At 48.0% G+C, this 16,830-nt stretch overlaps 1 protein-coding gene across 1 annotated transcript in view; it reads right to left on the reverse strand.

Annotated features, from left to right (window-relative positions):
- Positions 1–16,385, reverse strand: part of SPINT1 (serine peptidase inhibitor, Kunitz type 1) — an 18,774-nt gene extending 2,389 nt beyond the window's left edge. The window contains exons 1-8 of the mRNA XM_009694618.1: positions 15,956–16,385; positions 7,090–7,241; positions 5,446–5,584; positions 4,151–4,321; positions 3,431–3,457; positions 2,334–2,459; positions 1,347–1,397; positions 393–563 (exon numbers count right to left, since the gene is read on the reverse strand). Of these exons, the coding sequence (XP_009692920.1) occupies positions 393–563; positions 1,347–1,397; positions 2,334–2,459; positions 3,431–3,457; positions 4,151–4,321; positions 5,446–5,584; positions 7,090–7,241; positions 15,956–16,385 (1,267 nt within the window). The remainder of the gene's footprint in view (positions 1–392; positions 564–1,346; positions 1,398–2,333; positions 2,460–3,430; positions 3,458–4,150; positions 4,322–5,445; positions 5,585–7,089; positions 7,242–15,955) is intronic.
- Between the last annotated feature and the right edge of the window lie 445 nt (positions 16,386–16,830).

A 16,830-nucleotide genomic window follows, 5' to 3' on the forward strand; every position in this document is an offset into this window, starting at 1 on the left:
CCAGACTAAACAACCCCAGCTCCCTCAGCCGCTCCTCGTAAGGCTTTTTCTCCAGGTCCTTCACCACCTCCGTTGCCCTTCTCTGAACACACTCCAGCAGCTCAATGTCCTTCTTGTAGTGAGGGGCCCAGAACTGAACACAGCACTCAAGGTGCGGCCAATACCATATCTGTGGTCAGTTTTGTCATCCTCCTCTGTCTCTTTTTCAACATGAGCACCCAAAATGTTTTCCAGCTCTGAGAAATGAGAAGCTGCATTGCAGAAAGATGCTGTAGATAAACACCATTCCCCGAAAGCCACTGGTCACACTGAAGAATGCTGTGAGGCATGGCCAGGGTTTGAGAGCAGAGCTGCTTTGACTGAAAGCTCCAGCCCTCACTATGTCTGCTTACTTGTGATGCCTGAACACGATTTCATGCACTGTTCCTCTTCTTGAAAGTTGTTGTTGTTGCCACCACAGCCACCGTAGGTGAAGGGGTCACATTTCTCAGAGAATGGGTTATAGTACCAGCGGGGTATGCTCTCAGTGCACTGTCCAGTATCAGGCAAGTCCACACAGTGACCTGGCAAAGCAAAGGAGAGGTGCTTTAGCCCAAGCAGCGTGTTCCCAGAGCAGCAACACTTTCTGCTCACAACAGAAGAGCACAAGCACCATGGGAGAGGGAATCCGTGGCCAGAGCAGTGGCTCTCGGGTCCCCACTGCCCAGTTGCTAGCTGCTCAAATTGGCATTGCCAAAGTGAGCGGCCACCTGCCCATAAACCCAACTAGCAAGGAGGAAAAAGGAATGTCAGAGTGTGCAATCACGCTAGACCTCAGACTCCATCCCCTGCAGAAATGACCTGTCCTCTTGGGAGGCAGAAGGGAACACGAAGAGCCTGGACACACAGAAACCACAGTTCAGCTCGGGTTTCCTCTACAAGCAAGCTGCATTTAAGCTGACTTGGGATATACTCTACACTAGTACAAACAAGGAGAATGCATGGGATTGAGCACTGTATGTATGATTACTCATATTATGCCATTGTTGTGTCCCCCACACTGCTTTGGTTTACACTATTTCCAAAAAAGCACTGCAGGGTTTTGTACAGGTCAGGTACCGTGCCCAATGGGCAATACGCATGAGACCTGCTTGGGTGGAAAAAGTTTAGGCAGGAGAATGAAAGCCTGCTATAAACAGCTGTCCTCGAGGTCAGAGAGCAGGCCCTTGCTCATTTTGAGTACAGGGGTTACCCAAATGTTACGCCTGTTTTTGGAATTATACAGAGAAGCAGTTTTACCATGGAACAACTGAAGACAGAAACAAAAGCTGGTAGATGTCAGCCTAGGTGCTCTGGATGGTACGTACCTTGCTTATGTGTGACATTGATTTTCTGCAGTCTATTGAACTCACGAGCATCTGCAAGAGAAACATGTCATGTTAAAACTTCTCTCACCAGTTGAATACAAAAGAAATGCCTCCATCCATGCAGACATGTGCAGACAGGGCTTTCCTGCACATTCCTTTGCTATCACAAGCCAGGGAAAGGGAGATGTAATTTGAGGTTCTTAAATATCTCAAAACTATGAGAGGAACATGGGAGAAATAAAATGTAATAACGAGAAACTATTCCCAATTTCCATTCCACAAATACAGAGACAAAACTAAGAAAAAGAAAGGCTACCTTTTTTCCGCTCCCCCCCCCCCCCCATCAAGAAGTACGAGGAAATTGCTATCACTCCAGGTTTTAAGAGTGAAAGAGCACTAGTGTAAGATATAAGAGAGGGCAAGAGAGATGAACTGTATGTTTGCAACCTAAAAAGGCAACAAAACACCCACATATAGGAAAGAGATTATGGGAATTCTGTCAGAAGAGGAAGGGAGGGACGGAAGGAGGGATGAGGGATTGTGGACCTGGGCAGCTCACCACTGTGCATTTACATTAGCATAACGTGAAGGTGTTAAGGAAACTGTGACATTGGACAAACTGGGAGAAATCATGGTTTCATTTCCCATCTCCCAACTCTAGGAGAGCAGATAAGGCCATTCAGTGAGAAAAATATTGGAAGAGGAGGGGAGGACAGGCTCTGAAGTCTTACAGACAGGTGCAGAGAAGAGAGTCAAAGAGCATTTAAGAGGCAGAAAACATCCCCAAAGGAAGATCAGCTCTTGCAGTCAGCAGAGATATGGGAGATGGCAGAACCTGCAAATACAATGCTGTGGAAAGAGATAATGCAGGGTCAGGAGATAAGAACAGAAGGCACCAAAAAGCATTGAGCCAACTACCTGTAACTCACATTGCACTAATTTCTGGGCAGGTACTACGTTGTCTAAGCCAGAATTTGAAGTACTTACACTGTTCACAATACATCTCGTCCGATCCATCAGCACAGTCGAGAGTTTCATCACACTCCAGATAGGCATCAATGCAGCAGCCATCCTTGCATCTGAAGAAGGGGGACTGGCAGTTCCCATTGCACACTGCATCAGAAACAGTTCAGATAGCTCATTAAAATTCATTGTTTCTCCCTGCCATACAGAGTTTTATGAAGGACTTAAGGTGCTGATAGGTCTGGCAAACAAGAAACAAGGCAGATTCGTTAAGCTCTCTCTTCAGTGCCACCCTGGACTCAAAATATAGAAAAAAATAATGTTATTGTTTATAAACAAAACATTGCTCTGGGAACAGCCATGCTTCCTCTCAAAGAAGTACACCGAAGGTGGAAGCAAGAATGTGCTACTCAGGAAGAACACGGAGACATTGCCCAAGCATGGGGGATTAAATTAGGAAAGCCAAACTGAATGCCTGCACACCGGGCTGCGAGCGCCAATGGAGCAGAGCTGTTATTCCCCTTTGCTCCAGGGGTGGTGGCAACTGCTGAGTACTCTGCCCGGTTCTGAGCTCCCCAGTGCACAAAAGACGTTGGCAGGCTGGAGTGAATCCAGTAGAGACTCAGCAAGGGGCTGGAGAACAAGACCTAGCATGAGGTTATGGAAAAGACAGAGATAGACTCATTTTGCAGGTGCACAGTAATAGGATGAGCAGCAACAGACACGAATTGCAACAAAGGCAAGTGTTTTGATAGAAGGGGAAAAAAATTATAATGAAGGTCATCAAACACTGGCACAGGTTGTCCAGAGAAAGTGTAAAATCTCCTTCGTCAAAGATAACCAAAACCGGACTGGATGCAGTCCCAAGTGACCCAATGTGACTCAAAGCTGGCCCTGCTTTGAGTAGTGAGTTGGACCACATGACCTCCAGAGGTAATTCCCAACCTGAATTAGCCTATGACATGAAAGTGAAAGGCTTAGTAAAGAAATTAGAAGAAAAAGGAAGTCTCTAATGCCTCACTTTCCACACTGACTGAGTGCTAAGCAAAAGCCACAGAAATGGATGTGAGATGCTGAGCCTGAGCTCACAGCAGGATTACACAGTGGTACAGGAGGCTCACCTGGCTGTTGTCGCCCACCAACAGAACCTGAAAAGACAAAGAGGGGAAAAAAAAAATAATTTACCACCACATCATTTTGTCAGCTCAAGATCAGCCTTATATTGCCTTCATATCTCACTAAAAAGTGCATATTTTCTGGAAGCAAGCCCTGTAGGGGTTAGGGAGGGGAATATGGATGCCCACCACCCAGAGACCCCAGATGAGTTGTACTCACGTGAGACAGGCCTGGAGGAGCACAAATTCCCACCACTAGCTAGAATATTCCCAAACAGTCTTTCTTTTCCAAGGCTTTTGCCTCATCCTTAAGCTGTGCACTGCAAAGGGCCTGGCAGAGGCTCAGCCCATTTATCTGAGGCAGCACTAAGTCATTCTCAGACTTGACTAAAAGCATGCCAAGGAGGAAGATTAACTTCATTTTGAGAGCAAAGCACTTCTGGCTCCCCCACAGCACAATGCTACCCTCTGCATTTAGGTTTCAGATGTGACACGAAGATTTGGTGGGGGTTTCTGCAGCCAGGGACACTAGCCAGGGGAGCAGTGCTCCAGGAGCTGGGTCAGATATGCTGGCAGTGTAAGACGAGGACTCCCCATCCACAATTAGCCTGGTCTCCTCAGCTCTCTGGGCTCTAACTAGCTGCCAGCCAAGAAACTGCAGTACTTGCCCACACAGTCATCCCAATCCTATGGGAAAGAGAAGGCTGATTTTCAAAGAAGACTCACCTCTAACATTCTTGCAGGCAAGTTTACACTCCTCTTCCCGTAAGTAGTTATTCTTGTTGGGCTTGCAGCCACCAAAAATGAACTCCTCACACTGCTGAAGGGTCGGGTTGTAAAACCAACGTGGAAAAGATCCCCGACACCAACCCACCTTCTTAGGAGTCAAACAATGCTCTATCAAGAAAGTTAACGTAAAAAGCTCTGGTTAGCTTGCTTTGCCTTCACATGTACAAAGGAGAAAATCTTCCAAAGGGAAGTTCATCAACAGTGTGGACATATGGCTGAAAGATTTGTAAAATCTTGAGCAGCATGGAGAAGGTGAGTAGGGAATCATGGTATCTATGTTCTTATATGAAAGGCAGGGTCACAAAATCAAATCAGAAGGTGCCACATCCATAAAATAAAAGGAGTTGCTTCTCCACACAGCACATAGTTAAGCTGTGAAACTCCTTGCTTTAGGATGTTGCTGCTGTGCAAAGATCACAGGAGGTCAAAAAGGGATTCATCCATGGCTATTAAACGCAAAGACACCATCTTCTGCTTAAAAAAATCTCCCAGCTGCAAATTCCTTGGGGACTAGCCGAGCATAGTAGGGATTTACTGATAGCATGTCATGTTCTTGTACTCTTTCCAAAGCATCAGCCTCTGAATACTGTTGGATGCAACGTGCTTGATTTTGGACAGACAATTAGCATCACTTGATATGGCTGTTTTTATATTTTTATGGTACCCGTGGTAGAAGGAGAAATTCCCTGCTGAGCTACTAGTCAGCCATTTGCCCAAGAACTCCTTGCTCCTAGTGCAATTGTAATGCTGAACATTTTGATCATTAAACAAGGCCATTAAAGTAAAACACATAAAGAAAGCCAGGGACACTTTGGATGTCATGCAGACAGCTCCACCTGTCCTGCAGCTTAAGGGAATTAAGGCTTTCACAGCAAAACCATGAAGTCAACAAGACCTTTCAGGTTCTCCTGTCTTACACCCGCAGTTGCACCCCAGGCTTCAGCCACTCTGGCATCACCCAGCAGAGGGCAATGACATGCACAGAGGACGGGATTATTGTAGGCCATCTCTTCTGCAAAAGAATGCAAAAACCCTAAAATAAACCACTATGAAGGCAGAGACCTTCCACTACCAGTCAGGTGCAGGCTTTTACTGAGAAAAGTTGGCATGCAAATCCTGTCTCTTGGTTGTGCTCTTTTCTCATCTACCCCTCTGAGAAGAGCACCAGTAATGCCAGAGCAGTAGCTGGGCTTGGGGGGACTCCAGCTAAACACGCGTGGGCTCAGGCTCACCTTCAGTCTGCTCAGAATTCAGCACCATGATGGTGATGTTGGTGAAGTCTTGCTGTTGTGCAGTGTCCGTGACAGTAAGCTGGAAGACGTAAGTCCCCACTTGTAGGTTGGAGATTTCTACCTGATCTTCTTCGTGCTTCTGAGAATGCAAAAGAAAGGCTTATGCAGAAGAAGGTACCTCTAATGAGGGAGTGAGTGAAGCCATGCAAGGCCTGTGTTCCTGCATTAGGAGGAAAGGAGCTTGGCTGGAAGCCCCCAAGCAGATGTCTGGCATGAAAAATGTCTCAGTGCTATACAATCCCCCCAAATCCATGGGCTGGTACCTAGCTGGAACAGCAGAGAGAAAGAGTACCATAAGCCTAATTAGATATTTCATATTTTGAGGTATTGTGAAGGCACGAGGGAAAACAAAAATCTTTGGAGAGGACTGAAATACCTGTAGTTTTTATTTTACTTTTTAAAAAAGAAAACCTATTATGAATCATTTACTTAGTAATAGGGAATAAGCTAGGTGTATTTAAGAAATATATACTCTTTCATTTTGAATATGACAAGTATATTTTGTTTTAGAGACAGAAACAAGTGCTTATTTCTTTGCCTGTTGAGAGATTTCTAAAAGCGAGTGAATTATTTTGTCAGGATAGAAAACTGTGACATTATTGACACAAACTTTTTCCCTATATTTGCTAACAATACTAGGCCTCCGTTTCCATGCTATCTACCTTTGTGGTTAGGTTTCAAGAGAACACAGTGTTGCCATATATCATCTTAATGTCGTTAACACAGCATAATACTAGAGGACTCTTTTTTTTTTTTTCCTCCTCAAAAGTTGTTTTGCTTGGGCAAGGGGCAAGGGAAAAGGAAAGGAACACTTCCAGATTTCCTCAGCACCCTAGAGCTAGTCATTGCTAGTCATCAAAATCAGCTGTGGGCCTGATGCACTTATTTGTTAAATTCTTCCAAATGGTGTCACAAGATCTCCACATGAGCTCCAAGGCTTTCCAGAGCATTTTGCAGAAGTTTAACAGTAATCATTTGCTTTTCTAAAGCCACAATTGACATTTAACATCTATGAGATAGCCAGCGTTCACATCCCAGAGATCTTGGAGCCAGTCAGGAGACATGACTTCTGCTCCAGCTCAGATAAAATAAGAGGGGGAATCTATGCTCTAAAGAGAGGCAAAGTCCAGGAAAAGCCCCAGAAAAACAGAAGCAGAGCCTGAGACTGGATTATTCAGAGCCAAAGGAGGAGAAGCACTAAAATGGAGCAGCGCAAAACTACGTGCAGACCCCTCACTGAACTACAGGAGCTTGGGAGCAGAGGCGGCTCTTGCACCGAAGCCGCTGCCCTCTCGAGTGCTCCCACCCGGGCAGATCAGGTGTTGCTCAGGAAGCTTTGAGATGGTGTCCTGGTGCAGGGAGCCTGAGACCTGAAGAAGCCAAGAAATGCCACGTCCCGGTAGTGTGCAAGAGGGTGAGGGCAACCACGAGGAGTGCTCCGTAGCTTTTGGGAACAGGCTCATGGGTGGACTGGCTTGAGGAGGGAAGGACAAGGTGACCTCTATGTCAGTGGCTGTGAGAGCCCAACCTAATGCAGATCGCAGGCGACACTGAGCAAGGTGCTTCCTTCCTGCTGCTCCCTACCTTCATCTCCACAGAGGGGTCGCCGAGGACCTGTTTCCATTCATAGCTGACTATCCCTTGGTCATCTGTGCTCTCTGTGCCTCTCAGCATCACTGGCTCCCCGGGCTGTACCTTCATGTCCATGGCGGTGCGGGCTGTTGGAGGATGGTCATCTGCAGAAGAAATGCAGAACAAGGCTTGGGTAAGAAGCTGAAGGATCTGATCCTTGTCTCCATTACAGGAAGACAAGGGAGGGGGATTCTTCCAGGCTAAATCAATACAGACTTCAACCACTGAAAGGAAAACACTTTAATACAGCTGTGCTCCTTGCAGCCTGGGCAAGCAAAAGGCAATCATTACCGTTATTACTGCCCTCACTAATTTAGTAACTCCGCAACCCACTCTGGCAGTGCCTTTGAGCCAGGTGGCTCCCTGGCCACTTCTGCCCGCGGGAACCATGGTAAGAGGGTGTCCCTGTGGCTACAGCCGTTGTGCTTCTGACCGTCGGACCACATCCTCGCAACACAGCACAGAGCGATCTCCACCCTTCGCTTAAGGAGATGACCTGATGTGGGTGTTGAAGAATGTGGAACCGACTCTCATCATTCCTACCACCCTCTCTAAGCACTATGTTAGCGTACTTAACCAGAGCTATGCAATGCGGGATTTGGATGGGAAATATCCATCCTCCACCTCATCTTCCACCCCACTCTCTGACATGCATGCCTTAAAAAAAGCACACAAATGCCACCCATGAGATCATTATTTTTGTGCCACTCCATGGATTAGCTTACCAGCAGCCTCCACAATCTGTTAAACACTTTTCCAGACTGTAAGTATGAGATGAAAACTGATCCCTGCCCGTGCCAGCAAGAACAATGACACCATTGAGCCTGACTCATAACTCCTTTTGGCCCCAACGTCTCTGATCACAGGCTTCCCGCATAGCTCAGCCCATAAAACCCCACCTGGTAGTGCCTGTACCAAGTCCAAAACCCAGCGTTCAAGTTCAATCTGAGTCTTTTGTAAAGGCATCGATCGTCATTTACAAGCTAGATATAAATCGCTCTAGCATTACACTGTTATATCGACTGTGACTGAAGAAGAGGATTAGTGCCCAAACCCCTTAGAAAACTACTCCATCAGCTAATTATTTTCACTGTTTGTAGACTTGTTCCTAATTTCCTGTTTGAGTGTTTTTGGATTCAGGTCCCAGCTGCTGGCTCTTGCTAGAGCCTCCTGAAATATAAGGCATATATACAAACAAACCTGATATTCAAAACAAGCTACTTTTTAGTTCTTTCATCGCTAAGTCCAGTAGGATAGAGGGCTTTGCAACACGTATTCCAGACCAGTTACTGCAAATCCACGCAGAAATCTTCTATTTTCTAGTATCTTGTACCAAATGAAGACATACTCATTCTGTTCTCGCTTTACAAATGCTGCCACCACCACAAAGTCACAGGGGAGAGAAACCTTCCCTTGTTTACACATTTGAGCATTGCCCCCAGCCTGTTCGGCTGCAGAATTGGGGAGGGTATGTGCGTGCCAGCCCTCTGAGGTTTCCCCTGCAGCCTGGTCCCCAGCTGCAGCCCTGCCGCTCACCTCCATCACTGCCCCACGGACGGGGCTGAGTTTTGCTGTCTGAGAAGAGGTCAGCCACTTCCAGCTTGTGCAGCTGCAGGGCTTCTGGCTACAGTTATCGCACCAGTCTGCGTGCTCTCTGCAGTCTGTTACTGGTTTCGGCTTTTATTCCATCTTTTCATATAAGTATTGGGTGGGAACAATATGGGAGCAAACTCATATCGTTGAGCTTGATCCAATCACCAGAATAGGCATAGGAGACCCAGCTGGAGTGAAGGAGGTCAGGAAGACAACACAAGCAGAGATGCCCACCCTGGTGTCCTCTCACTTTTGGGTGAGGCACACCTCTCTGCCACTCCTTCCTCAGGGCTGCATGCGAGAGTGATGGGTCCTGTCCCGGTCAGGCACAAAGATTGCTGAAAGACACCAAGCAGAGCTGAGAGAGCCTGGCACCTCTTGGTTTTGAGCAGGGCCAGTAGAACAAATATATGGAGTTTTGCTTTATTTTCAAGTGGTCCTGCGGTGAGAACTTTCATAGGTGAAAGCCATGACTGGAGCTGGCAACACCTTCCAAACCAAACAGGGAAAAACAGCCCCACAAGCACCTCGTACACAGCACTACAAGGTCTGGAAAGGGGGCACGGTCCTGCCATTCCTGCCAGGCAAATCCCATGAGCCTGCCAGGGAGAAACGCAGCCTGCTCCCTGCCCCTCTCCTGCCAGGGTGAGCCCAGCTGATGGGTGCAACTGCACACGGGAAAGGCCAGTTCTTCAGCAACAGAGAGGCTGATCATTAACTCACAACTCCAAATCATATTGTTCCTTGACATTTTTAGACAGGTACACTTAAAAAAAAATAAATTGCAGGCCAAACACTTCTCCACAGGTCAATTTAGTTACTTTGGGTTGTGGATTGCACGGTGAAGTAAAATATCAACTCTGATCAATGGGTCAGCAGCTTCTCCAGATCCCATCTCTGAGTAGCCGAATTCCCCGACCCTCCTCACCTCCAGAAAAACAGTCAAGACTGTTTGCTTATCTGCGGTGACTGCCAAGGAGGAACTCCCACTGGAAACTAAGGACTTCATTTTCAAGTCTCTCCCTTTTCTCCTTAGGACGTCTGAAAGCTCAGTGACTTTGGAGTATTTCTGCTGCGCTGACTGCATGAAGCCTTCAGAACCAACGTGGCTGTTCTCCACCTGAGCTTCACAACCGAGTGCTGACTGAGCCAGAATACCAACAAACTGCTTGTAGAAGGGAGATTCTCTATTCAATTTGTTTTGCTCTGAAAGTCAGTCTGAAAAATGAAAGTTACCTTTGCTATAATGCTCTTTTGAGTATGGAAAGTTTCTGCTGTAAAACTCTGTAATTGACAGGGAGATTAAAGCTTTATGATGCTGTTCTGCGTCATGCTCTTTACTGTGGAATACATGCTCCTGGAGTCACATCATTAAGTGACCACTTCCACTTATAAAATACATTGGAAGGTGAAACATCTTTTCTTTATGATCCCAGAGAAAAGCTTGATAGAGTAATACAAAATGCTTAAAAACAAATTTATATGGCTCACAGTGTATTCATGCCTCAGTTCCTGTTTTTGGCTTTTTTAAAAATTTCATCTAGTTTTAAGGCTTATGCAGGCAGTGATTTGTCTGGCTTCACCTCTAACAATGGGTAAACTTGAACCAAAGTTGATGGGAGAGCACGAATCTAAAAGAAATTCAATTCCTACAAGGGCTGCAAAAGTAAGCATCTAAGTGGGGGGAGAGACCCCCTCTAGGGACCTCGCAATCCGAACATGCAGGCACCAGAGAAATCCCGCAGCAGAAAGTGCTTGCAAAGCTCCCAGTTTGGGGATTTCTCTTTTGGAGCTCAGATATCAGCTCTTGCCCTCAAGAAACAAATTCACAGAAAACCAGATTTTCTCCATTCCAGTGCTCATGCAGATACACCCCGAGTACTTGAGACTATAAAGCAATGCTTGAAATTACCCCAGAATGATTTGAGGTTGCCATGGGAAAGAGCTGGAAAGCTTTCTCATGGTCACTGAGGGGGTCTTACAACCCGCTGTTGTCTGCTCTTGCAGGGGTGGCTTACAAACCAGCCGAGTGCGGCTTGCACTTGGGGACATCGAGGCACTGTGAAGGGAAGGACCTTGCTGGGGACAAAAGCCACTGCTCAAAGCCACCGGGCAGGCCAGTAGCAGAGACAGGAGCAGAAATGAGGCCACCCAAATTCTAGCATCCATGAAACATGTAACCTCGGAGATTTCAAGTGTCGGAAGCCAGCTGAGCCTGCCTGCTGCCAAAGCAGGTGAGCAGAGGTGGGCAGCAGCACAGCCCTCCCCGCAAATGCGACAGCTCTGCTCTTGCGTTGCTCCCAGAGAAGTCATTCAAAAGGGAACAGCTTTCAGGGAGGGTTCATTGAAACCTCGCCCATCGACACTACAAAACTCTCCATTGTAACAGACAAAGGTAATGAAGGATGCTGCTGCTGCCGCAGTGTTAATTTGCTTGAGGAAAGGGAGAGGGAGAAGGGAACAAGGCAATGCAACATAGTGCCTGGAGAAAGAGAAATACAGGCTCTTTCCGTAGGGACTCATCTTGACTGGGCAGCAAATACAGTCATGATAAAGCCATATAGTTTTCTGATAACTCAAGCAGAGCCAAGCAGCTCTCAGCATTAGTTCTAAAGGTTTCTATAGTTGTTTGTAAGAGGTGCACGCAGCAGGCCAACTTAACCTCTCTAAACCAACACAGCACGAGTGAACAGATTATGTTTTCAAATAATGAAATCTGCTGCCGCTGCCAGGCTCCTTCCATCTTTCCTGAGGGTGTGGGAAACCAGTTTGATTTGCTTTAGCAGGCAGAGGGAAAGACTCTCCCACGGGTCTTTGTGCCCTGTTAGCAAAGATCAGTTTGTTCCTCCAATCTCCTTAAATAGCTCCAGAGACAAGACACGAGGTAGCCATAACACGCGGCACTTCAGTAAATTCCGCGTGACAAACAGTAATTTCACAGCAAATGGAGTGGAAGCCGCTCACCACCTGCTCTGAGCAGGGAGCTGGACCGGCTGGTCTGCGGGGGCACTTCCAGTATACGTTAGCTTCTGCATCTGTGGTGTGGGTACGGAACGTGCAAACCCTCCTCTCCTGGCCTGAACTGGAAGCACTGGAGGACGAGCATCTGGCTCATGGCTGAGCAGCATCGGCCAAGGGGAGACCAGTGACCAGACCTGTCTCAGCCTTGGCTGGAACCCCAGCATCGCTCATTTTAGTAGCACCGTACCAGTGCAATGGAAACCAGTGCAGGACCAAACATTTGAAGAGGGATGAGCTTCTAAAACTTGAGGAGCTCTCCTTTGTGAATGCATTACCGAAGTTTTAACCTGCAAATCTCTCTCCATGGTGAGGCAGGAGCAGACACATCCTGAACCCTGTGGTTGCCCAGTGCTTCCTGTCTCCCACTCACTCCTCAACAGGAGAAGAGTGTCACCGAGCATTTCACAACCACCACAAAAGGTTCAGTTCAAGAAATGGACAAAGGTTCAGGGAGGTTATTTTCCAGTTTCACACCCAGAACTGGTTTGCCTAGACTGGAATAAGCTCGGGGTAGTTACTTAAACACTGGGCTCCATTATTATCAATAAAGTGCATGGTGAGCCTGCCCCTCCCGAATGAGCCAGGCAGAAAACTCGCACCAAAGTTCAGGCTGGGGAATCATTTAAGAGGATAGTGCTTTTAAATGATAACATCAGAGACTTCAGGCTGTACCTTAGCTGGAACAGGTGGGAGACAGAGCCAAGCTGTTGTCACCAGCTTATAAAAGACTCAGAAGCTCTGGTTCTCCAAAATACTGAAAATAGACTCAGATGATGTGCAGAAGCCAGATTTCAGCTGTATTCATTGTTGCCTGTACCCACAGATTTTTCTGAAGTCATAACACCCTACGAATGGCCACAGTGGCTTAGAGCAAGGGTGCCTCTGTCTGTCTGTTCAGTTGCAAACAGTCTTGCTGTGGATGCTCGAGCAAGAGCAAGAACAGGGCAAGCATACACAGTGCTTCCCCCATAATACTCTCCCAGCTTTCAGTTACTTCCATCAGGCTCCAGAAACACTCCAAGATTAAACTTGCCCATTCAGTATCCTCCAGCTGTGCTCTCTCTTTCAAGCATCATCTAGTCTCCTCCTGAACATATATAAACCTCTTAATTCAACAGGTCTGCTCCCTGTAGTAGTAGTCTGGGTCTTGCAACGTGTGGCTTTTTTGTTTAATGTCACCCACTGGGATCACTAAATATGTATTTCACTATTCACTAGAAAAAAACATGCTTTTAATCCTCATTATTGCAGAGGATGTCTGAAGATAGCCACATGGGAATATTCAAAATGCTCCCAGGATGACAGCAGCACATAAAGGAAAGGGATGGATAAGAAAGCAGCATATAAGCTTCCTGCAGACCTTTAGAGCCAGTCTCAAGGGGTTGACAAAAACCTGGCCTCCAGAGCAGACACAAGAGCTTCACGTTTTACCAGCAATACAGCACAACACCAGGAAGACTAGATGCTTTTGTCTCCAGTCCCAAACCTGGGCCAAGATTTTTTGCCTACAAACTTTTGGGAGGAACATCTGACATGCCAAAAACCAGCTTCTGTAACATTCATTGCACCTGGCTTCTTCAGGCATCCACAACAGGTCCAGAAGCAAAAATGCTGTAGAGCTTCCTTGCGCTGCCAGGTGGGCAGGCTCAGTGCCCAGAGGCTCCTTCATTTGGCATCCTGCACCCACACCTTTGTGCCCGTCACCTCTCGCCCTCGGTGGCAGCTGGGCACCCACCTTCCTGCCCAGACAGGTCCGTTCCTCCTGCGTGGACCCAATTGCAGCATCACGGCTGGAGGGGGCTTTGGTTTTGGTTTGGATTTTTTTGTTTGGATCTGAACCAAAATCAAGATCTGCATTCTTAAGTGTCTCATCAGCTGCTGTGGGGAGGAGGGCCCAGCTCGTATGGACTGATTTAGCCCTTCTTATTCTTTGCTGTTTTTCCAGTAAAATAACTCCTTTTCAGCTCTGGATTAATGAATAGTAATAGTCCTTTGTCTCTTTTCCTGCCAGCCCTCCGATGTCATTCAAGGTGATTCAGAAAGCTTTTGGTATCAGTCAAAGACAATGCCTAAAAAATTTCAGGAGAGGAGGGGAATGCGTTTCCATCGAAGCACAGCACAAACCTTGCGGCCCGATGCAAACACGAAGTAGCGAGCTTCCCAGTGTCTGTCGCTACAGCTGGAGACCAGCCCAGCACCCAGCACCCTCTGAGAGTACAAACACGGGGTGTAGAAGGGACTGAGCCCTTCCTACACCCGCAGCAGTATCATGGCGCAAGCCCCACGTGAGCAAGGAGGGGCATGCCCGCCTCTATCCCTGACAGCATTTCTGGCATGTTTTTCACTTCTCATTCATAAGCCCTCCTGGGTCTTCCCGCTCCACCACAGCCATCCCAGCATCTGTGAAAGCAGCATTAGGGGTGGTTTGCAAAGGCAGCACCTGTGTATCGGTGGCCGGGATGCTCCATCTGGGTGCCATGGATTGGCAAACGCCACACTGTTGGTGGCACGGAGAGCTCCGTGACCCAGGGACACTTTCTAGAAACCCACACACATGCGATGCCAGGCCCTAGGACCAGCCCAGGGAGGAGGGGGTTGTAGTCTCCTTGTATGGAGTGCTGGTCCATAGAGGTGAAGAGACCGAATTTCTCAACAGTACATTGTATTTTAATCTAATCTTGTGAAATCAGGATGTACTGGAGATGATGCATTCCCTTTTTCTCCTACAACAAAGCATGTAGGAGTTCAGACAGCTGCCAGCATGGCACCTCTAGTCCTGGTGATGTGGGCTTCAGTTCCTCGCTAACTGTGGCTCCTGTGGAAAGGATTTTGAGCCTGGAATGGGGACACAGGACAACTACTGCAACAGTGAGACAGAGATTTACCAGAAGGCCCTAAAACGCAGTGGGAAGCATCTAGAAGGGATAGAGGACAGGAGGACCACTTCTGCCACATCGCTCTTCAAACCAGCAACATCCAAGGGCTGCTCCAGAGGAGCCGTGCCCTGCTCCGAAACCCCCACACTGGTACTTAGGATGGACAAAAGCGGTCAGTGTGGGGTTTGGAGCCATTTCACAACTCCAGCACCTACAAGGCTCACAGGCTGGCACATCCCAGCAGAAGATCAAAGACCTATTCTGCTCACGCCATTGAGCCCAAGCCCGCACACCCACCCGGATGCTCCTCTTGTCGTCTTCGCAGATCCTTTCCTTCCCCGCCATGGGTGGGCTGGGAGGGGGTGTGAGGAGGCTGACCCAGACAAATAGCCCCCACCAGCCCTGGCCAGGCATCAACATACAATAAACTGGTTATGGGTGCCAAAGACCCAGCCAGGCTAGAGATGTTGCCAAAGACCCAGCCAGGGTAGAGAGGTCCCAGTCTCATTAGGCTTCCTCCCAAACATGGAAGGAGGAGGCAAAAGGAGGAATTGTCATATTTTCAGCATTTCTGAACACACTGCATTTCTTTGGAGAGGGCAGAGCATGTGGCAGGTGGCCAGCTCCAGATTAATTTGTCTTCCACCTGGTTTTCTGGGTCCAGGTGCAATCTTTCAGAGCAGGGAAGCAGAGATTGGAGAAGAGAAGCCCACCTCCAAAGGAGGAGTTTTCTAACCAGCCTCCCCCAGCTGCTCCTTCTTCCTCCCCCAGCAGCAAGGACTAGCCCCAACAAGCCGAGTGATACCAAGACACCTCACTGTCCAGGCTCCTGCTCACAAGATTCAGGCTGTGGCAAAATGAAAGGTAAGTGGATTGCATCCTGCTTTCAGCCCCTGAGTAGTTAAGAGATTAATGCAGCTCTTTAAAACACAGTGATGTGTAGATTTTTAGAGGATTTCACTTTCCAACCTCAAAGGCCTGGGGGGGAGGGAGAAGGAAAACAATACCTTTTTCTCTACATTGTCAAGTATCAAAAACTCAGCCTGCATTTGGTGAACACTCACTCCACCCACTTCAAATAGGTTAAAGAACAATTCCCTCTCCCTTTACTATTAGATAAACTGAGGCATAGATCTTAAGTGAGTTTACCAAAGTTAGGGAAAACCTTTGTGGCAACAGAGGAACATATAGAAACCCCATCTATATTGTCGCTTTATCCCAACCATTTGGCAGCACAGCTGCACAAATGACAACTAGAGGAGCTGGCACCAGTGGCCATTAGTGCTCTTCCAGCTCTGGTTTGCACTGATCCATTATGGGCACCTTACCACTAGATCCGTGATCCTTCATGGCCAGGTAGGAATCATACACGTCCTTCCTCAAGAAGTTGAGAAAGCCGATCTTCCTGGCGAACCTGCAGACGAAAGCCTGCTCGTAGAGGCAGTTGAGGAGAAAGCAGCCCTGGATGCGGTCTTCCTCTGTGCCTGGGACCTGCTCCACAAGAGCCAGGTTACAAGCAGGGTCCTTACAGCAGGCTCTCATGCAGTCCCTGCTCCGATGGACCATGGGGGATGACAAGAAGGTGGCTCCGTTCTGGACGGAGGCGTCTGTATCCAGCACCAAATCTGGCATCCCTGCCGTAAAGTCCTCCAGGCACGTTTCACCGAAGGGTTTTTCCTTCTGCCCTTCACCGAAGTCCACCACCAGCACCAAGCAGACCCAGAGCACAAACCATGGACCAGGACTCCCTCTGGCCATCCTGACGCCCTGATCCTCACTGCCTTGAGACTTCAAGCCTTTCCTAAAGGAAGGGAGAAGATAGATGAAGCTAAGAGGGACGGTGTCCAGGTGCATGCCACCCTGGGGTGAGCAGGGACCCGGAGCGTGGCCAGTGTGACCCCCCCCCACCCTGTAACTCATCCCCAGGCATGCACCCTTAGCTCCTTACCTGGGTGGTCTCCGGTGAAACTGATAGTGGGAGCGGGGTGTCCCCCTCGTCCCCCCGCACCTTCACCCCTCCAGTGTGCCTTCAGCTGCGTCCAGCGGAGACAAAGGCACAGAGAGTGCAGGAAGTGAAAACCAACTCCCTGAGAGAGGAGGAAAAAAAAAAAAAAACACCAAATCATCAAGTCACTCCCCTGCATGCTGAATTGCGTAAGAGGAAGGGGAGGAGAGCAGGGCTGATACCATCTCCACTCCTCTG

This window comes from Cariama cristata, unplaced genomic scaffold (genome assembly GCF_000690535.1).
Source record: "Cariama cristata isolate BGI_N322 unplaced genomic scaffold, ASM69053v1 scaffold8952, whole genome shotgun sequence".
NCBI lineage: Eukaryota > Metazoa > Chordata > Aves > Cariamiformes > Cariamidae > Cariama > Cariama cristata.